This window comes from Epinephelus moara, chromosome 8 (assembly GCF_006386435.1).
Source record: "Epinephelus moara isolate mb chromosome 8, YSFRI_EMoa_1.0, whole genome shotgun sequence".
Taxonomy (NCBI): Eukaryota; Metazoa; Chordata; class Actinopteri; order Perciformes; family Serranidae; genus Epinephelus; species Epinephelus moara.
Genome location: NC_065513.1, coordinates 43,150,333 through 43,173,416, shown reverse-complemented (window position 1 = coordinate 43,173,416; position 23,084 = coordinate 43,150,333). Strand labels below are relative to the sequence as shown.

The 23,084-nt window shown below is 40.7% G+C and overlaps 1 protein-coding gene across 1 annotated transcript; it reads right to left on the bottom strand.

The window, feature by feature from the left end:
• Positions 1–9,049: 9,049 nt before the first annotated feature.
• On the bottom strand, positions 9,050–20,291 carry ppic (peptidylprolyl isomerase C). The gene is made up of 6 exons (XM_050052147.1): positions 20,032–20,291; positions 17,322–17,435; positions 16,428–16,521; positions 14,769–14,836; positions 14,441–14,557; positions 9,050–12,929 (listed from the first exon to the last, which is right to left on the bottom strand). Exons 1-6 carry the CDS (start codon positions 20,134–20,136, stop codon positions 12,801–12,803), a joined length of 627 nt encoding a protein of 208 aa, XP_049908104.1. The 5' UTR covers positions 20,137–20,291; the 3' UTR covers positions 9,050–12,800.
• Positions 20,292–23,084: the final 2,793 nt, after the last annotated feature.

The following is a 23,084-nucleotide window of genomic DNA, read 5'->3' as shown; positions in this document are numbered from 1 at the left end:
TTAAAACACAAAAAATATATATTTCATTAAATGGGGACTTTATTTAAAGGTTTTATAAACATGCTGAAAACATGTTTGAAGTTCTCTTACAAGCAAAATGGTAATATCACATGGAAATGTTGTAGCCATACTTTTAATTACTGAATGCAGAGCGCTGATGAAATGAATGAAAATTGTAGCTTCACCTGCTGACAGATACAAACAAGGAAAACGTGTTTTGCTGTATGTTCCTAAAGGCAAAAACAGAAACAACTGAAATATATTGTAAATATTAATTTTAAGCAAATTTCTTTAAAAAACTGTTCTTGATTTTTTTACCTGGCAAATTACTTAGCAAATAAAAATAATAAAAAGGACAGTGGCCATCAGGCCCCTAAAAGCCTCACATCTTGATATTCATTGAATATTTATGAATTAGGTTTCTGCAATGAAACAACTGATACTACTTATGTAATTTACAAAAGTAGTATTATCAGCTTTTTAATGACCAGCATTCAGACCTGAAACACTCATGGGGATTGTGACTTGACTTGAAAAAAATCAGTGAAATAGCTCTCCACAAATAGCTCTGACAAATCTCCTCCTGCACTTTGTAAAGTTCCAGAGCTGCGGTGCACTTTTATAGAAAAGGAAACATTTTGACTCCTAACGGCTGAAAGATCTGAGTTCAGACTGCAGCAGATTGTTTTACTGAAGAACATTTTCCCTTCCAAAGTTTTTCAATTGATTTTCAACCTTCCAGGCACAGACAGAAAACCACTCGATACAAAAATGTGAAAATGACTCTGCTCTGTTGTTACAATACGAACACTAACAGCATGTTCAGAGCAGCAACTTCAGTCCTCTGACTCCGGACCTGCCGATGGGCACCCACATTTTGGTCAAACTTAGACTTGAAGCCTGAAAAGACTTTTTGGGTCACAGTTAAAGGGTGAGAGGAACTTGATTTGTGATGTAGCGGGTGTAGATAGCTATATTAATAAATGAAAACATATATATCTAAACTTTTAATACCCGGGACATTTCAAAACCAGTGGGTGTTGGCCTCTGTGAGGGTTGTCCCTTGTCACTAACTTGTGATAATCATGGACAGGATCTTGATGCGCAGCCAAGGTGAGGAAGGGGTCCAATTTGGAGACCTCAGATTTGCATCTCTACTCTTTGCAGATGATGTGGTTCTGTTTGCTTGATCACACCGTGACCTCTAGCATTCAATGGGGCGGTTTGCAGCTGAGTGTGAGGCGGTCAAGACGAGAGTCAGCACCTCCAAGTCTGAGGACATGATTCTCTGGTGGATCTGGTGGAGTTCAAGTATTTTAGGGTCTTGTTCATAAGTGAGGGTAGAACAGAGTGTGAGATGGATCAGCGTAGTATGTGTGGGGAAATGTCCCAACCCTCACCTATGGTCATGAGCTTTGGGTAGTGATTAAAGAATGAAATTGTGGATTCAAGGGGCCGAGATGAGTTTCCTCCGAAGGGTGGCTGGGCTCAGCCTTAGAGATAGGGGGAGGAGCTCAGAAATCCGGACGGAGCTTGGAGTAGAGCCGCTGCTCCTTTGCGCCGAAAGGGGCCAATTGAGGTGGTTCAACATCTGACCTGGATCCTCCTGGATGCCTCCTGTTAGAGGTTTCCCAGGCATGTCCAACAAGTAGGAGGCCCTGGCGTAGACCCTGAACACGCTGGAGGGATTATAGGTCTCATCTGGCCTGGGAACGCCCTAGGATCTCTCAGGAGGGGTTGAAAATTGTTGCTGGGGAGAGGGACGTCTTCTCATTTTAAAAACAGATATATTTTAATATATTTACCAGCTGCAACAACTTGTCCGTCTTTGTGAGTATGCCATCATGGAGAAATGTGTTCCTGGAGCTACCTATTGGAACGGGAAAGAACCACGTAAACTGTCCCAAGTGTATTTTGCCAGGTGTTTATATGTCTGTCTGTCTGTGGAAAGATATTTAGAGTGTGATAGCACCACAACCGTGCAAGATGCAGTCAAAACTTTAAGGGCGTGTTGTTGAGATCAAAAGGTGGAGTTTGTAGATGTGTTGTGGCTCGAACAAGTAGCGGGCGAGTAAGTGGGGAAGGAGCCACTGGCCCTCCACTTTACACCCCTGGCCCACATTTGCATTAAGTCATGGATTGTTGTATTGCGGCTGGAGTGATCCCATCAGAAGATGATCTTTAGTTTTTTTCTGTTTTTGAAACTCATGATTCTTGACTTTAATGCTTCTGCACCAGTGACAGCCATAGCCGGAGGCATTAGGTCTTTGGGCTGTCCATCCCATTCTTGTAAACGTGACATCTCAAGAACGCCTTGAGGGAATTTCTTCAAATTTGGCACAGTTCAATTGGACTCAACAATGAAGTGATTAGTCCTTTGTGGTCTTAAGTCAAAGGTCAAGGTCACTGTGACTTTGTCTGTCCCATTCTCGTGAACGCAATATCTTAAGAACAGCATAAGGGCATCGCTTCAAATTTGGTGCAAATGTTCATTTGGACTCAACAATGAGCTGATTGGATTTCAGTGATCAAAGGTCAAGGTTTATGTGACCTTGCATCAATTTGATTCTTGTGAATGTGAAATATTAAGAAATCCTTCAGGAAATTTCTTTAAATTTGACACAAACGTCCACTTGGACTGAAGAATAAACTGATCAGAGTTTCGTGCTTGACGGTCAAGGTCAGTGTGACAAAATTTCACACAAATATCGAATAGACTAAAATGGTGATGACATTTTATATCCAAAAGGTCAAAGGTCAACTTCACTGTGACATCATAATGTTCTGCATAAAACACTTTTCTTGCCAATATTCAACATCATGACTGAGAAACATGACTGGTGTGCGGAGACATACACCTGCGAGACATCAATTCTAGGTTCTTCCTTTCAGTGCTGTTTATTGTTTTGCACCAAAACACCCAGGTAAATTCCTCCTATTTTAAAACTTATCTTGCAATATTTTTTACTCTGATGCCATTGGATTGTCAGAAAATTTGCATATACTCAAAGTCCCAAAGGATGATAACTAATAATCTTCAGACTATAGCGCCATCATCAGGTCAACTTTTTAATGTGTTCAGTAATTCGGCTTGTGACCAAAAACCTGCAGAGCTAATGACATTCCCATCAGCCTCAGCTGTACACTGCGAATCAGCTAATGTTAGCATGCTAATACGCTAAACCAAGATGGTGAACATGGTAAACATTATACCTGCTAAACACCAGCATGTTAGCGCTGCTGCATTATGTGCACACCTTACGGTCGGTTGGTGAGTTCACGGTCGTCATTACTGACTGATAGATTGTGTGCTGGTTGTGTTGTGGTTAGTCTGTGGTTGTGAGCAGGTTAGCTGTTAGTTCTCAGGGCAGCTCGCTCTGTGTCTGATGATGTGTTTGCTGCTGACCTTTAAACAACTCTGTCCCATCATCCTCCTCTTACACAGGCCTGCAGGGAGCACACACACACACACACACACAATTATACACAGCAAGAGAGAGGATAGACAATCCTGCAAACACAAACACACTCATGCATGTAAATAGGCTTCTACTGGCATGGGGATACACACAGTACACATGTGAAGATGTGCACACACACACACACACACACACACTGCAAACACACACATATATGAACGCACACACACACACACACAGAAGCATCACTGTCTGAGGTTTGGTGGTAATGAGGCCTGTCATCCTTCCACACAGCCTCTCTCCCTCCCTCTTTCTCTTTCTTTCTTTTTTCATTGATCCACTAACAGATCCCCAATATAACAACTTGCAGTCGCTGTGGGAGCCTCCCCTCTTTCCTCTCCTCCTCCTCCTCCTCCTCGACACACATCCCTCCGGACCATTTAAAAACCTACCACCACTTTCTCTCTCTCCTCCTCCTCTCTGTCTCTTTCTCTCTGTGTCTCTCTATCGCTTTCTATTTCTCTCCTCCGTCCTCCTCTCTCCTCTCTGCCCTCCTTCTCGAGCTCTCTGCTTCAGACAGTCTTGTTATATCTCGCCTGACAAACGGAGAGAGGGGTTTCTCTTTTGCCGTGTGCTGAGGAGAGCTGGTGGATGTTTAAGGTGGTAGTCCGTGTGCTGAGGAGAGCTGGTGGATGTTTAAGGTGGTAGTTTGTCCGTCCGTCCGTCCGTCTCACCTGGTGGTCCTGTGGAAAAATAAAACAACAGCAGACAGAAAATATAGACCCAGCTGAGATGTTTCAAACAGCAGAAAGGGTCAGGAAATGACATTTCTCTGAGAGTTTGTGCCACCGTGAACATTTTACCTCCGTATACGCTCATCTAAAATAACATTCAACTCTTTACGTCTTCAAGACAAAAGAGTGTTGCAGGGTTTTATGAATCATATATTAATTCATACATCATATCTGTATCCTTGGATCATTTCTCATGATGTGCTGGATTTGAAACCACCAAAAACAACCATCTTTAAGAGGCTGTGGAAGTGTAAATGCATCTTTAATTTAGGTGTGACTGCACACAGAGGGACAAAATAAAACCAGGCTGAATGTGATTGAAAGTGAACATTTTTTAGGCACCCAAGCTTCATAGAAACATCATTTAAATATCCTTTAAATTACCTTATTTTAGGTTCTTCTTCATGAAACATAGTCATTTAATGTTGTTGAAACAACATTTATATTCCACTTTTTAACCACATTAAACCAAACCATGCCTGGGCGTAAGTGAACAAATCTTCCAAGATATTTTGACAGATATATTTCTGTGGAAAATAAATAAATCATTCATTGAAATCTCTTTTTCCACAAACACAAAAGGTAACATTTGTACCTCTTCTCATCCTGCGTTTTACTGAAGACATCATTTGCTTCCTCCTGCAGTCTTCATCATGTACAAGGAATTTATAAAGAGAGTGTGCAGAGTGCTTCAGTTGAAAAAACAAGAAACAGATAAGATAAGATAATCTTTCATCGCAAGATTTGCAACATTACAACAGCAAAGGGATAGTGCAAACAGGAAGCGTCGGTAAACAAACACACAAACAAACAAACAAACAAACACAAAGCAATACAACAAGTCTGTATCGGGATAAAGAAATACACAGATCAGTTTAATCAGTAAACTGTAAAAATCACAGTGCAACATAATAAGGAAAATAAAATACAACACAAAGTTCAAGAGAAACACTTTATATAAAAGCATTTACATCCAATTAAAAATAGCCCAAGAATCGAAAATAAAAACTATATTATATTAAGACAAGTGTAAAATACAAGAATAAAACACAACACCAAGATCACTGTAATCACAAACAAACCAGTGACTAGACGAGAGAGACAAATATTTCAAATTGATATGTCAAACATTTAGAAAAATAATAGCATAAGGAACAAATAAATGTTTGTATGGTTGATTTTTATTTTCAGGGTTTGTTTCAAAAGTAAATTAAAAAAAATCTGATCTGTTTAAAGAGAAAAACACATGACTGATTTAACAGTTTCAGTTCCCACCCATTGTCCACAAAACTGATCATGATTAAAGTGCTGTTTACTTATACATTATTTATAATTTATAACTCATTCATAATGTATTTAATAATTAGATTTTGTGGCTCTGATATTTCCAGAGAAGCATTAAAAACCCGTGTGGACTGACCGGGGATGTTTGTTACTTTGCTTTCTGTTGTTTCCTGTCATTTCTCCGACATCATGTTCTTATAACAGCATTTAAAAAATGCTTGTTTCAGAATTAAAATTGATCAAATTTAAAGACTCACAATCAGCACAAAATATCACTGAGAGTCAGGTTTCCCTGGAAAATTAAAGAGTAAACAGAAAGACGGAGGATAAATATCCTGTCTGATGATGTAAAGATGAAGAGCGTCAGCCTGTTTGTCACCTTTAACTATATTTGAAATAAACCGCAGTGACATTTTGGATTATTTTCTTAATTTGTGGAGATCTGACGTTTGAGAGCAGCGAGCGCGTCGAGCGGACGACGGTGATATATTTCACTGTTTTCTGTCGACTTCCTGTCTTCCTCCTGAGATTTCTGCTCTGCTCTGACCTTTGTGTTCGGAGATGTTTTCCTCCCCTGTGTGTGTGTGTGTGTGTGTGAAGGTGTGTGTGTATCTGTTTATCTGTTTGTATCTGTGTGTGTGTGTGTTGTAGAACAGGGGAAAACAAATCACCCGCTGTAGTTCTCATTAGCAGCAGTTTTGTGTCAGCTCTGAGAGATCAGCTGTCAGCTCTCGGCTGTCCGCTGCAGCTTCACCTTTTACCGACGATAATTACACCGTTTAACGCCAACGCTTCTCAAACGGCGGCCTGCAGACCCACAACTGGTTCAAACCAGAGACTAAAAAAGGGTCTCAGCGTGATTCGGGACAGAGTTGGAGTCTGAATGAAAAGGGTGTTCGGATTGTTGTCACACCCAGCGGGTTCAGACTGACGCTGCATGACCACAGAGTCCGGCTGTGTCGCGTCCCAGCTCTGTCGGGGCTCCGCTGAGCTTCTGCTGACCGCTGGAAATGTTTCAGAAGCAGAACATCTGTTCAGACTCATTTCTAATATAGTTTACAGTTATTTTGCCCCGCTTTTGTGGTTTTAAGCGTAAATGGATGAAGGTAATGGATGCTTTGTGACTGCACCTTTTGCCGGGTTCTGACCACAAAATATTTTGGCCTTTTAACCTCTCTAACTCCGCCAGGACGCCGACATCCTGGCTCCCCTCCTCCTCTGTTAAATGGTATCTCCCAGGCGCACTACATCATCAAACTTAAATGGTATCTCCCAGGCGCACTACATCATCAAACCATGTGATGTTTGGTATTGCCGGATTCAGCAAGCTCTCGACTTTTCAAAAATAACATCGTTTTTCTTTTATTTATTATGTATTTCACACCAGAGCAGCCTAAACACACAAAGTCCAAAATCGAGATGAGTGGTGACAAGTCATGTCATGCCGTTTTTCGACGGGAAAAGTTAAAGGATTACTCGCGATCTTATGTGGAGCTGTTAGCGGGCACGTAGCTGTTTTATAAAAGGTAAGAGTCTCACTCCTACCACTATTTTTGGCTGAGATATACCGTCTAGAAAGTGGGATCATAACTTTCACGTTTCATATGGCTTTATTTGGTGATATTTTATGGTGTTTCTGTGTCATAAACAACATCAGGTATCATAATCACACCTGATTTCAATAAGGTACAATGTTTGAAGCTGGCTGAGTGTTGTTTGATCACTGATAGTACTGTTTTGAAGCAGAGTGACCGACTTGTCATTTGGAGCTCCGCCTGGATCTTTTCATGGAAAAAACACTGTAGAATGGTCATACTTTGAGCAGTCTTCTTCAAATTTGACACAAGTGTTCATTGATTGTGTGCCTACAGCCCCACAGTGTCATTTACCTGCTCAGATGAAGACACAGACAGTTATTCATCCTGAAAAACATTTTCTATTTTATTTTAGGCAAAATCTTCAATTTTTTACTGACTTCAGAGGCCCATTACTCTGTCCCTGTATCACCTAGAGTATTTCTGACACTTTCACAAGAACCTTCAGAGAGTTTTCTTTCTGGCAAGACCTCATGCATGCATGTAGTCAGAGCGGTTCAGAAGCTACAGTCATTTTAATTTGGGTATGTTATTTTAGGTGTTTTTGCTACAAAATGGGGGTGGAGTACAGTACAAGAGGTTTTAAGGTGGTCGCTGTGTCAGATCAGGAGATTATAGTCATGAATTCTTGCTATGAATTGGCCGAGAGACTTGACAGACTAAACATTCATCCCTGACCAATCATTGCCACCTTTCAAGACCTGCAGTTATTTGGGGTGGTAATCGCCAGAGGGCTCACGATCAGTGTTGGGCAGTAACACGGTATCGTAATACTATTACTGTTTCCAGTAACGAGTAGTGTAACTAATTACTAATGAAATTTCAGTAATAATATTACAATTACCCCAAAACCAAGCAACTTGTTACAACATTACTTTTATCACATCACTACTGACTTGAAATACAACAATCACATCAGCAGACTCATTTTAGTTTTAGCACGTCAAAAAGCAGCAAGCTAGTTGGAGACCCTTACCTTAGTGGCTGTAAATATTCCACTTACTTTGATTTTGTCAGTAGGAAAGATGACAAGATCACCGTTGCTGCAGGTTGTCAGACTAAAGCTCTTTCCACTGCAAAAAATGTGGGGGCAGAGTCACATACCTGGGTTCATGTGTTTTCAGCAAGTCAAGGGCTCAAGTCTTAGTGAAGTCACCAGTCAATGGTGTTAATCAGTCCCTCCAGGATCTCGCAGCAAAAAAACCCCTTGAATTTGCAGCCAATTTTGTCAAAAATTGCGATAAAAATTGCGGCATTTTTATGTGATTTAAACTGCGGCTGATGACAAAAGGAGATTTTTTTTTTTTTTAATTACTACCTCCAAAAAACATAAGTCATGTAATCACTTGCTATAATAATCATACTGAATATTACAAAAAATAGCTGCAAATGTTTTTTTTTTATAGTTTTCTTCTTTATCTAATTAGTTTCAAAACATGGACTCCAATAATGTTGCAAAAAATCCTGAGTGAATATTGTAGCTCTCAAACCAGACAATGTGACTGTTAAACAACTTCTGTAAACATAACATTTTAATACATTCAACACATATTGTCTGCATTTACACAGTGAAAATTCTTACACAGAGCGCTTCTCCATACTGCAGTGCCATTAGCGCATTTCATGACACGTCTGATGACGTTTCAAATGACGTTGCATATGCGACAACTTCTGGTCGGCTGGAAAATGTGGAAAAATGCGGAAAAAATCCGGGACTTTTGAAAAATTGCAAGCCCCTGAAAATATTGAGAACTTTAATTGAATTTGCTTTAATTATTGCGATCGCGATTTTCTGGAGGGACTGGTTAATGCCCAAGTCAGGTCGCAAGCCTTTTTTAAAATTTTATCGAGTCTAAAGTCATCAAATTTGTGACTCGAGTCTGACTTGAGTCGACACCTCTGATATTTTATACCTTGACAAAAACACACCAAAATAAGTGAACATTGTCTCGGACAGTTTTGCAACAGCATCTTGTTTATTGTAGAAAACACACCTGTTGGCACTCGTCTTTGCTGTTACTATAAATAATGAAAACAGAACTCCTGATATGTTTGTTACAGACATTTCTCACTTCAGTGAGATGAGGAAAATCAGTCAGAACTCTTCTAGATTATAATGCTACAGTGACAGTTTGGGGTTAACTGAAATCACAAAGTAACATTACAAACAACAAAAGATAAAACATTAACAGTTGGAATAAGTCCTCTGTCCTGGTGATGGTCAGCAACATCATACTTCTAACACAAAGTACGTTTTAAATCAGCATTAAGAGGACAGCTACAGTATTAATACCCACCTCAACACTTTTTCCTTCCTGTGCAATTTGTGCTGTAGTTTTTGCAAACATGATATAATGCATCAGGAAGATCCTGTTTATTCAAAACATGAAAAAGGGAATCTTCATTTTCAATGATGGAAAGATAGAAAATAAAGTACGAGAATGGCATTTGACACTTGCTACAGAGTTAGTTTTTTTGCATATGTTTGATAACAGTGATGAAGATATGTTAGTATCGATTAGATGCATAGGAAGTGCAAGAATCATTTGGCAAATAAAGAATGATTTTGGCAATACGACATTTAAGAGGAGCTACATGTTCTGTGAGTGCAAGTCTCCATGAGGTTCATCATGTTCGAGTCACAGTTCCTTTAGTTTGACAGAGTTTCAGGGATGATGCTAACTGACACCATCCGCTAAATACGCAAGTATGCTAACGTATAGAACCGTTAGCATGAACCACAGTGAGCCTGATGAAAACCAACAACTCCTCTCTGCATACAATGTGTCACTACAGGCTGAAAACCTCATATCTCCAGGTTCTGATGGTTTGTATTACGCTTGTGTATGAGAAGTCGTTTTACACGGAGTGCATCACAAATAAAAAAAATGCAAATGGTTAAAAAAAATCTATGCAGGAACACAGGAAGTTAATACCACAGAGTTAAATTTTTCAATATGTGTATTGCTTCATTTAATAATAAGTTTTTTTTTTAATGACAGTAGAGTTGGGCTCATTTATGCTCAATGTTAGATACGTATACGGACACAGATGCAGCCTTCTGTCTGTACTCTGCGCTCATTTCGTTCATATTAGTGCATGTTTTGTTAAAGCTTACAGATCTGATTGAAATGGAGTACGTACTACCATTTCAAGCGAGAATCAAACGTAGGTCACAACAAAGACATTTTAAAACGGGTGTATTGTAACGATTGGTAATACAGTGCAGTATATACTCTCCATCCACATCTTGATGTATTTAACGGCCTCACAGACCACCGCTGTCTACAACACCGCCTCCGTTAAGAGGTTCAATGTTACGATCTCCTCCATCACCTCAATTGTTGTTGTGTGAAACTTTTGACTCCGCCCTCTAGTGCCATCTATTGGCTGTATCTATGCCAGCGTAAAGGACACATGGACGTATGAGGGCAGTGACGTTTAGTACGTTTGAAACAGACGTTTCTATTTTCATTCGTGAAGGGAGTATAAATGCGCCCGTATACGCTCTAAAATCTGGATCTAAAGTCTTCTTCTGTTTGGCACTGCTTTTCATTCTTCATTCAGTGTTTCTCGGTGGCCGCTCGTGGTATTGCAGGAGTAAATCCCCTGCAGCTCAAAAAGCATTTCCCCCATAGACCACCATTATAAAATACAACTGCATACAAACAAAGTAACTTATGACTCTTTCTATTATGATTGTTTATCAATGGAGGGTTTATATTTGTAAATTTTTTCTCGAGCTGACAAAAGCAATTTAAAAATCTGCAATGTCATGACAATGTAAAGTCTATGAGCCGACTGGGAACTCTTGGATGGGGCCAGCATGTGAAACACCACTGCGCATATTCAGTGGGCTGCATACCGTTGAAGTAAACCCACAAGCTAGAAACTCTTTTTGGTGTATGCCCCGGGCGAGCAACTTGGCGCCACCTAGAGGTCTGGTATCTAGGTATCATTATACATCTATGATAAGCACACACAGACAGTGTTTATGTAATCACTCTTGCTTCCGGAGGGGAGAGACAAACGTTCTGCACTCCAGCTTTACAAGAAAATCCAAAACCTGCGGTCGTAAAGTCGTTTCATTTTCAAAATTTTGTTTAAAATGTGGCATTTTTGCTACAATCCTGAAAAAGCGGACATTTTGGAGATATGAGGTTTTCACCTGAGCATAGAGAATAGTAGCCTATGACGTGGAAATGTTTGTGTGTTCCTTTACTATCTATGATAAATTCAACGTTGTGTCATTTAATCTGATCTCCAAACCCAGTTAGACTTTTAACAAGTCCGATGTCACCACAAATTAATTTTTCTTTGTTTCCTGTTGTCAAAAAGTTGATAAAAATCTTCCCTTCTTATGTGCATATGATCTGTTCATAGCTTAATCTGTAATTTATATATTATCTCTGCATACAGTGGAAATCAATCAGAAGTCGTGTTTATTTTTTCTAGGTTAACTGAACTATTTAAAAAAAGGAAAGCTGTGTAAGGGCCTGATCACACAGAAAGTGTTTTAGCAGCAGGAGGCGGCTTTTTGTAACAGTTTTTAATGAGAATGAAACTTTTTGCTCGCTGTTTTTGCGTCTCTACGCGACTTGGATTTCTGCGCTCTGAACTCCGCGAGTTGAAAAAAACTTCAACTCAGAACAGCCACATCCTCTCCGTCTTTTCTGCCAATGTCCAATGGGATGATTTGAGAGGCGGGCCTTCTGTGGTGGTCATGACAACAAGTTTACAGTTGGTAAACAATGGAGGAGAAACTGGTGGTAGTGGTTGCTGGATACCCAGAGCTATACGACTTTACAAACCACAGTTAGCACCATCTGAATAGAGAACAGCAGACGTGGAAGCAGATAAGTGCAGTACTGTAAACGTCCATGATGGAGGAGAAGCTCCTGGACCAACTGGTGGTACTCCCCATGATCCAACAAAGTACTGTTTTTGCTGACAGCCTCTCAGCCTCAACCAGAGCTACAGCAAGTTCCTCAACATTTAAGGAACTAGGTACTAAATAAAATATAAAAGGTAGCTTCATTACATGGGAAGGTTAGAATAAGGAGGTGATGGGGTGGTTGCCTGGCTACAATAAGAAAACGCAGCAAGCGATTTTTTTACTCGTGGCATTTGGTTTTAAACAAAGGCAGTGCAGTTTGCCTCATGTTCTGCAACCTGCAAAATGCCTTCTGTGTGATCGGGACCAAACATGTCACAGCTGGGACGTAAACAGGTTTCCATTCAGGATGCTCCATGTTCATTTTAGCTTGCTAATTGGGCTGAATATGGAACGTTTATGTTTTTATCTACCAAATGAAATATGTCCAAAAACTAAAATATTGAGAGCTGCATTTTCAGATTTTTAGTCTTGTTTGATCAGATGTTTCCAGGTTTAAATAATATTTTCTGATCACTTGCGTTTGTTTAAAGACAAAATTTCTGTTATGTTGAACAAAAAAAAGAAAAGCATATTTATATTCTTAAGAGTCTTTAAAAAATTAGTTTTGGTATCAATACAGAAACTTGTGTATTGTATAAACATATTTCAAACGATGATATGCTTTACTTGCTAGCATGTTAGTGTTAGCACGTCAAAAGTAAAAGTGATGATATGAGAATGTGAATTTGGCAAACTGGACTTCTGATTGATCTCCAGTATATAATTATCATGTAATGTCTTTGTGGTACAGTAAACCTTCTCACAGTGGCGTCTACCAGCCCTCCACCTCCACGATGAAGGGCTCTTTGACGGGGATCTTGCCGCTATTGACGATCACACACTCGGTGTACGGCAGGTTCCTGTCGTTGGTGTCCTGGAGCTCGATGGTGTGAAACACAGACTGTCAGAGGAGACGGACAGACGCAGGTTAGATTACTCACTTTAGGGTAGTTTAATCTACAGCAATGCATTATAATCTATAAAATCATTCTGTTTGTAGCATGACTGTCCTGTCAGCAGCTACGCTACAAACAGCATAGTGAGCATAGCGTAAAGAGTATATGGCTATCAACTCTCAGTCTTCCAGGTTTACTCAGTTTATGCAATTTGAAGACTGTGTAGGGACTCCAATGTGCATAAAGATTTAAAGACACCATTTTGAGAGATGGCAATGTTCCTTACGCCCTCGCCAAAATGTAACATAACTTTGGAGCTTTATTTGACCCCCTTTCCGACAAGATAGCTTAATATGGTTGTTATCACTGGATGCATTAGGTCCTCTAGTGTAGCTTTAAAACTAAGCACTTAAAACTAGTCTTCCTCACTTCTCACCATCAGCGTCACCGGTCATACCTGCTGCTTGTTCACGTTTTTTTTTTTTGCCAGACATTTGGCTGTTGCCTCTCTTCTCCTTTCATTTTTTGTTCTCTCTCTCTGTACCCTGACTTTCTTTTCGATGAGGCATTCTGACTTAGCTAATCAGGCAGCGGTCCACCTCACATTTCTACGTTAGCGGCGCTTGTAGGTTCTGTGCATCGTGCACCTGACCCATGTCAGATGGGACGCATTATTTTGGTACCTACATGGGGGGTTGGAATATCAGGTGGCACATTGAAATGTGTTTCAATGATAAAAAATACATTTATTTATCATGTAAATACATACGACTTGTATTGTCAGCGATTTAAGTCATTAAGTAAATTGTACTCCAATTTAAGGCTCAACTACAGACCTTTTCATGGGTCCCCCCTTGGCCTTGGCCCGAGGTGAGAACCATGTATCTCTAAAAAGTCAGACAAACAGACTGTTTTAAGCTTTGTGACAGTGACTTTTCTGGCTGATCCAAGAGGGTTTCACAGAGTTTATTTAGCCTGAGAAGGAGGAGAATTTTCTACTTCTAATCCTTAAGTTTTTCACAAACATTTAAAATCACTAAATAGAAAGGGGGTGAAAAATTGTAATCTGAAAAGTAACTAAAACTGTCAGACAAATGTAATCGACTAAAAAGTACAATATTTACCTAATGTAGCTTAGAAGTATTGAATTGCATGATTGGACGTACTTAAGTTAGGTACAAGACTTTGTACGTAAAGGTCCAGTGTGTAGGGTTTGACACTGACCTTTAAGTGGGCTCGCCACTTAAGTAAATGTACTTAATTACATTCCACCATTGTTGTTATTAAATCCAGGTATCAAATCCTGCTCTGCTTCTTGTGTGGGTGGAGCTCCTGAGTCTATACAGGAAGCAGCTGGAACAACTTCCTGAACAAAGAAGACGCCTCAGTAGTTCGGACTCTGTGACTGAACTGTAAGTTTTGTTTGTTTGGTAGTTTAAGATTTATTTTTCTGCCTTCAGACTTCACCTGAGATAACAGCAGCAGATTAATGAAAAGTGTGTGAGGCTCCACCCACCATCCCGTCCAGGACTTTCCCAAAAACCACGTGTTTCCCGTCGAGCCACGGCGCTCTGGCAGCCAGGATGAAGAACTGTGAGCCGTTGGTGTCAGGACCAGCGTTTGCCATACTCACCTGGTACATGAACACGCACGTCTCATTTTCATACATTACATCATCATCATTTTGACAAATCATGTTCAAGTTTCAGTCACCAAACTGATCCTTACATCATGAAAAATTAGAATAAATAAATGTGGTTTAGGCCATTTTGGCTCGTTATTCCTAAATACTGAGGTCGAGAACAGACATATAAATGTGTGTGTGTGTGTGTGTGTGTGCTCACCCAGCCTGCTCCCAAATGCTTCAGTTTGAAGTTTTCATCTGCAAAAGTCGTTCCGTAGATGCTGTGACCTGACGGAGAAAGACTGTGGTCACTCACGGTGTATGAAAATCAGTGTTGGGCAAGTTACTCTTAAAAGGTAATATATTACACATTACTTGTTACCTTGATTTAAAAGTAATAAGGTACTTTACAATATTACACTCTGTGTAGAGTAATAAGTTACTTATTACACTACTTTTGCGTTACTTTTACCAAATGAAATACAATAAACAAATGTTGGGGTTAGCAAAACCAGTTGATTGGCGTGTGAGTCGGTCACTACGACAGTAGTCTCGCTCACCAGACCTTTCTCAAGAAAAGAAAGGTCTGGCTGCGTCGACTCTCGCTTTAAGATTGGAGAAAAAAACGCCCCGGCTGCTTGTATTTCTTTCAACCAATCACAGTCATTCTGGGCGGTGCCACAGCAACAGTGCGCTTGCAAAAATATTGCCGGGGGGAAACAGGTTTTGGTGTAACACGGCCACAAAAATATCGCCTACAGGACGCGAACCATGGCAGAAAAATGGCTACATCCCCGCAAGATCAAACACCGCAAAAGTTAGTAAAGGACGTGTTGAAAACTGCAACTGGAGGTTGTAGGGCGGGACTTCAGCAGGTGGCTTGTTCCACCCAATGAGAGGCTGATCTATGCAGCGAACTTCCGCCCACTCAGACTACTATGACAGGTGAAAATGAACATGTGCCAGTGTTGCTCTGCGGTTGTAGGGGACGTGAACGGAAACACATCCAACATATACTAACATCACCCTGATGTGCCGATCACCAGGATGAGGAAAAAACAGTATTATGTAGTCAGGCTTCAGCTCCAAATGTAGTGCAGATTTTAACAGAATTATCAGAAAATGAAAATGTGAATTTAAGTGCTTTTCCATCCACTACTGTTATGCAAATATTGGGCATTGATTCATCGAGATTTCCATCACTGCAAAAGAGGAGAGCAAGGTGACATAATTAAAAGAGCGCCAATCAAACCTCAAACAAAGGGAAACACTAAATATACTTGTATTAATTGCAGTCTCCTCATCATTCACACATACCTGATGTTTTTGCCAATTTTTTGTCTCTTCAGTGGAGCAGAAGCTTGAGTGACATTTCAGTCATGTGATTTCTGTATGTCATCATCATTTGCTTGATCTGTTTTGAGCTGCATTTACTTTTTATTGATACACCAACTTTTCAAACTTTCCCGAGCAAAAATACTTTTCTGCAGTATTTCAAGACTTCTTTGAATTTTTAATGTTTGAATCACAGCTTTTTTACGTGCAAATTAAAAATGCATATAAAAAGAGGTGCATGGAAATGCACCATGTGTGAAGTTAACAAGTTAGTTAACATGCTGCAGAGATTTTCGTGACAAAAACGGGCCCTTTAATACTGAAATACCGACTAATGAGGTGTGTATGAGGACTGAAAAGATTTAATTTAAAAAAACAGAAATGAAAACCAGAGACGTGGACTGTAGGAGGAGTTTGACGAGTTTCTGTGGATGTTTTGATGCTTCTTCTTCCATAAAAACGCGATCTGAAATCAGCGTACGAGCCTTCAGAAAACAGATATGTAAAAGACATATTTTTGGCAGAGTGTCACTTTGAGTCTCACCTCCAGTTCCATCTCCAGCTGTGAAGTCTCCTCCCTGGATCATGAAGTCCTTGATGACTCTGTGGAACTTTGTCCCTTTGTAGCCGTAACCTTTCTGCAGAGACACACAGGAAACTTAACGTGTGCATCAACACATGTAAACAGAAACACCACCGTACACACACAGTAAGGGGGAGTTAAAAGGATTAGATGAGCCTGTAGAGAATCACAGCACACAGGAGGTTCAATGAAAACATTTTAGATTAAATTAACCAAAAAAAAAAAACCCCATAAAATATTTGTTGATAAGACAACCTGGAATTTTATCATTTGAAAGTTGTTTTGTGTGGAAATGTATGTACAAAATAAAATGAAATAAATTTTAAAAACATGCAATACACAACCAAACTAAACCACAGTGTATATTTAATTAAAAAAAACAAAAAAAAACAACCTTATCTAAAGAATGGCACCTAATCTGCAACACTGACTAGAAATATAAATGTTTGTGTTAAGTTCAGGGTCGAGTGAGAAAGAGTTATTTCAGATATTTCAACTAAATATCCCGATGAATTACAGCCTGAAGAGTTACCACCTGTCGGAGTGTGTCATGGAGTTTAAAATCAAATCTACATGCTGCATAAAATAACTGAAAAGTTGAGAAACATGTCTGAAGAAATGTGAATATAAATAAATATAATGGAAAAATATGTTAAATTGGAACACACACTTTTTAAGTGGTTACACATGGTCGGTCCTTTTGTACTTCCAGCCAGTTGATTTAAGAGCCAAATTAAGTAACTTGTTTGTTTTTTGATAACTGAGCTATCAGTGTAAGTCACCAAATCCACCCACATGTCATCTTAATAACATGAAATGTGTCTGCGCGTGTGTTTGTATACACCATCGTCCTACCTCTCCGGTTGCCAGGGCAACAAAGTTATTGACAGTGAGGGGGACGACCTCCCCAAAAAGGCCGATGACGATGCGCCCCACCTCGTGACCCGCCACTGTGATGTCAAAAAACACCTGGAAACACACACACACACACACACACACACACACACACACACAGAAAGGAAATCAATCGGAGGTGTGAAGTGACAAGAAACATTTACTTAAGAATGGTTTTTGTACATTTTTCCATTTTTCTACTGAACTTCTGATATAATTTAACACATTAGGCAGCAGTGAAAAGTGCATTTACTTAAGTTCTGTACTTAAAGGTCCAGTGTGTAAGATTTAGGGGGATTTAGAGACATCTAGTGGTGAAGATTCAGATTGCAACCAGCTGAAACTTCTCCTGGTTAGAATTCCTTCAGTGTTCATTGTTCAGGAGGTTTCTACTGTGAACCAAATTATCCACAGAGGTCGTCTCCTCTTTAAAACAAACAGACCAGCTGATTTAAAGCAGTACAAACACTGAATAAAGCAGTTTTTTTTCTGATACCAGTGTTTGGTTTGTCCATTCTGGGCCACCGTAGAAACATGGCAGGGCAACATGGTGACCTCCATACACAAGGACCCGCTCCCTGTGTAGATATAAACAGCTCAATCTAAGGTAACAGAAACACAATGATTCTTGTTTTCAGGTGATTATACACTAAATAACTTATTATATTATATTATATTATATTAATGCCAATATATCCCCTAAATCCTACACACTGGAGCTTTGAGTACAAGTTTGAGGTTCTTGTAGTTCACCTCAGTATTTTAATTTTCTGCTACTTTACACTTCTGCTCCACTACATCTTTCCCATGGGGATCAAGCTACCCAGCAGTGTATGAAATAATGATATATATATATATATAAAAATGAGTACCACCTTTACATTAAAGTTATTAACACATGAATGCATGAATAATTATTAATAATTAATAATTGCTTTTGGCACTTTGAGTACATTTTAATGCTGATACTTTTGTATTCTGGGCGGCAGTAGTTCAGTCCATAGAACTGGAGGGTCACCAGTTCAAGTCCCTGTTTGGACCAAGCATGAAGCGTGGACTGATAGCTGTAGAGGTGCCAGTTCACCTCCTGGGTACTGTCAAGGTGCCCTGGAGCAAGGCACCGAACCCCAAACTGCTCGGTCCGCCTGTCCAAAGCAGCTCACTCACTCTGACATCTCTCCATTTAATGCATGTGCAGGTCCTGTTTGTGCATGTGTGTGTATTTCAGGTCTGTGTGTGTGTGTGTGTGTGTGTGTGTGACAACACAATGATTTATTAATAATAATAATAATAATAATGATATTACATTGGATTTGTATAGCTTTATATAAAGAATAACTTCTTCTTCTAAAAGTGCCTCTGTGTGTCACCGTGTTACGCTGTCGGGCCACTGACTAAGGGTCGCGTGTGGAGTGAGACCCGGTTGCTTTTGATGGCACAATCACAGCTGGAAACACAACGATGACTCGCTAAACAACAACTGGTTTCCTTGTTTGTTGGTCTCAAACACTGGTCTGCAGGTTGGCAGGCTTCTTGTCTTGGTGTCACACCTTCCACCTTCCTTCTTCTTTTTCTAAAGCAAAATATTATATGCAACTTTGACTGAGTATTTCTGCACAGTGGTACTGATACTTTACTAAAGTAAAAGTAAAGGTATTGATACTTTATGAATGCTTCTTCCACCACTGAAAATAGGGCTCAATTATGTTATTTATCATCTCTTTGATAAAAGTAAGTAGGCTATTAAATTTGGCCACAGTCTGTCTCAACATGAGACCTGAAGTACTTTAAAGTACTTTAAGTACTCTGGGAGTACACATAGTGAGTAGCAGGACAGCTTTAATGCATGTCCATTAAACCTGGAGCAAATGTTCTCCAGTTTGCTCCCCAAACTTCCGGCTGCCTTGCCTTCATGTGTTTGGAAAGTAAAGAATAGTAAGAGTTGTTTGATTATAATGAATATATGAATATGGAGAGTTCAGTGAAATATTTCTACATAACACATTTACTGCAACACTCAGTGTGTGTCGACCTACATCAAACTCTGACTGATGGACTTTTAGAAGAACTCCACTAACAGTGTGAATAACTACTTACAGAAGACACATTAGTCCCTTTATAATATTATTTTCTGTCATTAATTAGTCACATTAATGTCTGTTTAATTAGCGCCATCTCACAATACCAGCAGGTGTTTACAGGCCAGGGTTCAGTCATTACGTCATATTAACGCTCTGTCTTAATAGCCGGATTTCATATGACAGCGTGTGATGCATTAATGTGAGCATTAATCTACTGAAGCCTGGAGAGGACACATTCAGGTCAGGTCTGCAGGCGAACGCACTGCGCATCAAGACTCCTCTCAATGGACACGTGTACAGCTGTGCGCGCGTGCGTGTGAGTGCGTGAGTGTGTGAACTGTCTCACACATTCTAGAAAGGTCTGCAGCCTCAATACGCGGAGAGTCAAGTGTGTGTTCCGGTCCAGGCCTCCTCGCGCTGACGCCGCACACACGTCGTCTCTCTGTGTCTCTGTGTGTGCGCGTGCGTGCTCGCGCTGCATCCTCCGGCCGTGGCGCGCGCGGCGACAGAAGCAGCTGATGGCGCGCGGAGAGGAGCGGACACGCAGATTCGGGTTAATGCTAATACATGCGGAAGATCTCATCACCCACCTTCTCCGTGACTTTCGGTCCTGTCCGTGAAGACGCGCCGGACACCGGCTGCAGACAGGCGGCGGAGAGGAAGAGCAGAGCGGGGAGGATCGTCCGGAGCTCCATCTTTAACCGGAGACAGCGGTAGCACGGCCCTGCTGGGAGTACCGGAGAGGAAGAGGAGGAAATCACAGCGGCACACAGCTGGGAGGCTGGCCGGGAAACAGCGCTCCAAACACGGCGACATCACCAGACCACTCCCCCTGTGGGCCGGACCTGGGCCTAGCCCCGCCCACTGAGGAGAGGAGAGGAGAGGAGAGGAGAGGAGAGGAGACACAAGAAGAGGAAATGAAATGAAATGAAATGAAAGGATGTGAGAAGAGAGGAAAGGCGAGGAGAGGAAGAACAAGAAGAGGAAAGGAAAGGAACAGAGAGGAAAGGAGACACAAGAAGAGGAGAGGAGAAACAAGGAGAGAAGAGGAAAGGAAAGGAAAGGAAAGAAATAGAGACACAAGAGGAGGAAAGGATAGGAAAGGGAAGGAAAGGAGAGGAAAGGAAAGGAACAGAGAGGAACGGAGACACAAGGAGAGGAGAGGAGAGGACTCACACAATGAGGAAAGGAAAGGAAAGGAGACAGAAGGAGAGGAGAGGACTCACACGATGAGGAAAGGAAACACAAGGAGAGAAGAGGAGAGTTACAGAGAATTAAATGAGAGGTAAAGAAATGATAAGAGGTTAGGAAGTATGGAAGGGACAGAAAAATGGAAAGGAAATAAGGAGAGGAATAAAGGGAACAATGGGCAAAAAGAGAAGGAGAGGAAACAAGGAAAGAAGGAGAGGAGATGAGAGTAATATAGAGTGAAGGAGAAAAAAGACGGGTGGTGGAGGAGATGAAAGGAGAAGTAACAAGGAGAGAAGATGAAACAAAAACAAGTAAAGGGGGGACACAAGGAGGAGAAACAAGGAAAGGAGAGGAGAAGGGATAAGGAAACTGAGAGAGGATAGGAAATAAGGAGAATAAGAGGAGATGGAGGAGATGAAGAGAAGAGAATAAAAAGAAAGGATGAACAAAGCTGTAAAGAAGAACAAAAGTTTCATGGTGTCTCCTGAAAGCTTCATCAGCAGTGAAAACAGAGGACGAAGAAACGTTTGGACTAAAGGCACAAACTTTGTGTTGAGTTTACAAACCATAATCTTTAAATTCAAAATTATGTCCACACACACAAACGTTTAAACCTGCGACTCCCTCAAAACAAGAAACAAAACAAAGTATCACAGAGGAAACTTTAGGTTGGTGGTTCCCAACCTGAGGGTCGAGGCCCTGACAGCGGCCTCATGATAGATAAATAAATACGAGGGCGTCATGATGAGACAAATGAAATCATTCCTGCTGCACAACAACAGATCTCTGCGGACAAATAAAGGTTAGCAGTCGTGTTTGTGTCGACCTTTAACATCCTGAGTTGATAGAAACAGTAACATGTGTGTGTCTGATCATTTGTAGGAACACACAGAATGTCAGCCAACACACACACCTCCACATCACACAGGTACCAGTACAGGTACATACAGTATTATAAGGACGCTGCAGTTAAACAAGCTGGTGCTGTAGATTCATGTCTGAATGAGTGAGAGTTTAAAGAATATAACCACAGCAACATTCTGCTGTTAGATGTTAGTAAGATCCTTTTACAACAATTTAAATGGAGCTTTACACAACATATTTTCATCCAGCTGCATTTGCACCAGCATCACCAGCAGCGCCCCCTGTCTGCTGGAGGAGCGAACACCTCTGCATACAGACAGATGAGCTCAAATTAAGTCCTTTCACACCTCTTTTATTTTCACCAGGGGCGATTGCTCTGAGACAAGGGAGGCTGAACTTCCCCTAAAATTTCATAGAAGAAATGGTCAAATATGCACTATTGAATTTACATTAAAATAAGAATTTACATTGAATGAAACGTGTGCTAGGATGTGTTTAACATCACGACAGTGATGCTCAAACGTCAGCTGTTTATCACCAGTTTTCAAACGCGACCTCCCTGTCATACATTCTTGTGTCAGCACGGTGGACGCGGAGCCTCCAAGCATTCCTATGAGACAGCGCTGAGCAGGTTTTTTTCATGCAGCAAAGCGAGACGGTCATTGGATAAATGCGACAAGATCGTCACTTCCAGGGAGGCTCAGCTTCCCTGGGACCTAATGGAGCGGTAGGCGGGAGAGGACGCTCGGTGTCTGCATGCTGATTGGAGGAATTGTCTAATAGGCTGAACCCCTTTGTGATTGACAGCACTTTTGAAATACACACCGGCATCGTTGCATTTCGAGCTCAGTCCCATGCGGGTATTTGCGAGTGGAGTCTTCTGACAGAGTGCCGTCTGGAGTTCCTTATTTCCATAAGCCATATAACACTGTTAAACCCATCTGAAAATCTTTGAGGTGTGTGTTGCTGTGGTTCTATGGCATGAGTGTGGTTGAAAAACGGCTTCAATTAAATGTTCCTTTTATAAGTTACTGCCTCGCTACAATATGACACATTTTATGATGTAAACTTAAAGTGAGCTTCCCCTGTTTGAAAGACCAGCAGCCGCCACTGCTTTTCACTATTTACATGTAAGCTTGTGGCATCGGGTGAAATATTCTCTCTCAATAGACTGAATTCCCCTCTTTTAAATTAACAGGTTAAAAAAAATTAATTCATGATCTGTAATGACAACAGGAACTTTCACTCAGTCAAAAACACTGCTTCACTAAAAACACAAAACACAACAAAAGTATGCGATAGGTTTAGACAAAAACATCATGGTTTGACTTAAACATTGCACTAAGAGTGAATAGCAGGATGCTGCGGGAAAGTCCAGAGTGTGTTTTACCATCCTGCTCCCCTCCCATCTGCCCATACAGACATTTCTGCTCATACTACAATATTTGCTGGCAGCTGATCAGTGTGTATCATACTGCCACAAAAGGTGTCATTAGCCCTTTTTAGATAGGAATTGTGCAAATTTGCAGGAAAGCCCAATCAGTCTTTTTTCAGCATTGGCAGTATAAAAACAAAATCGGGGAGTGCA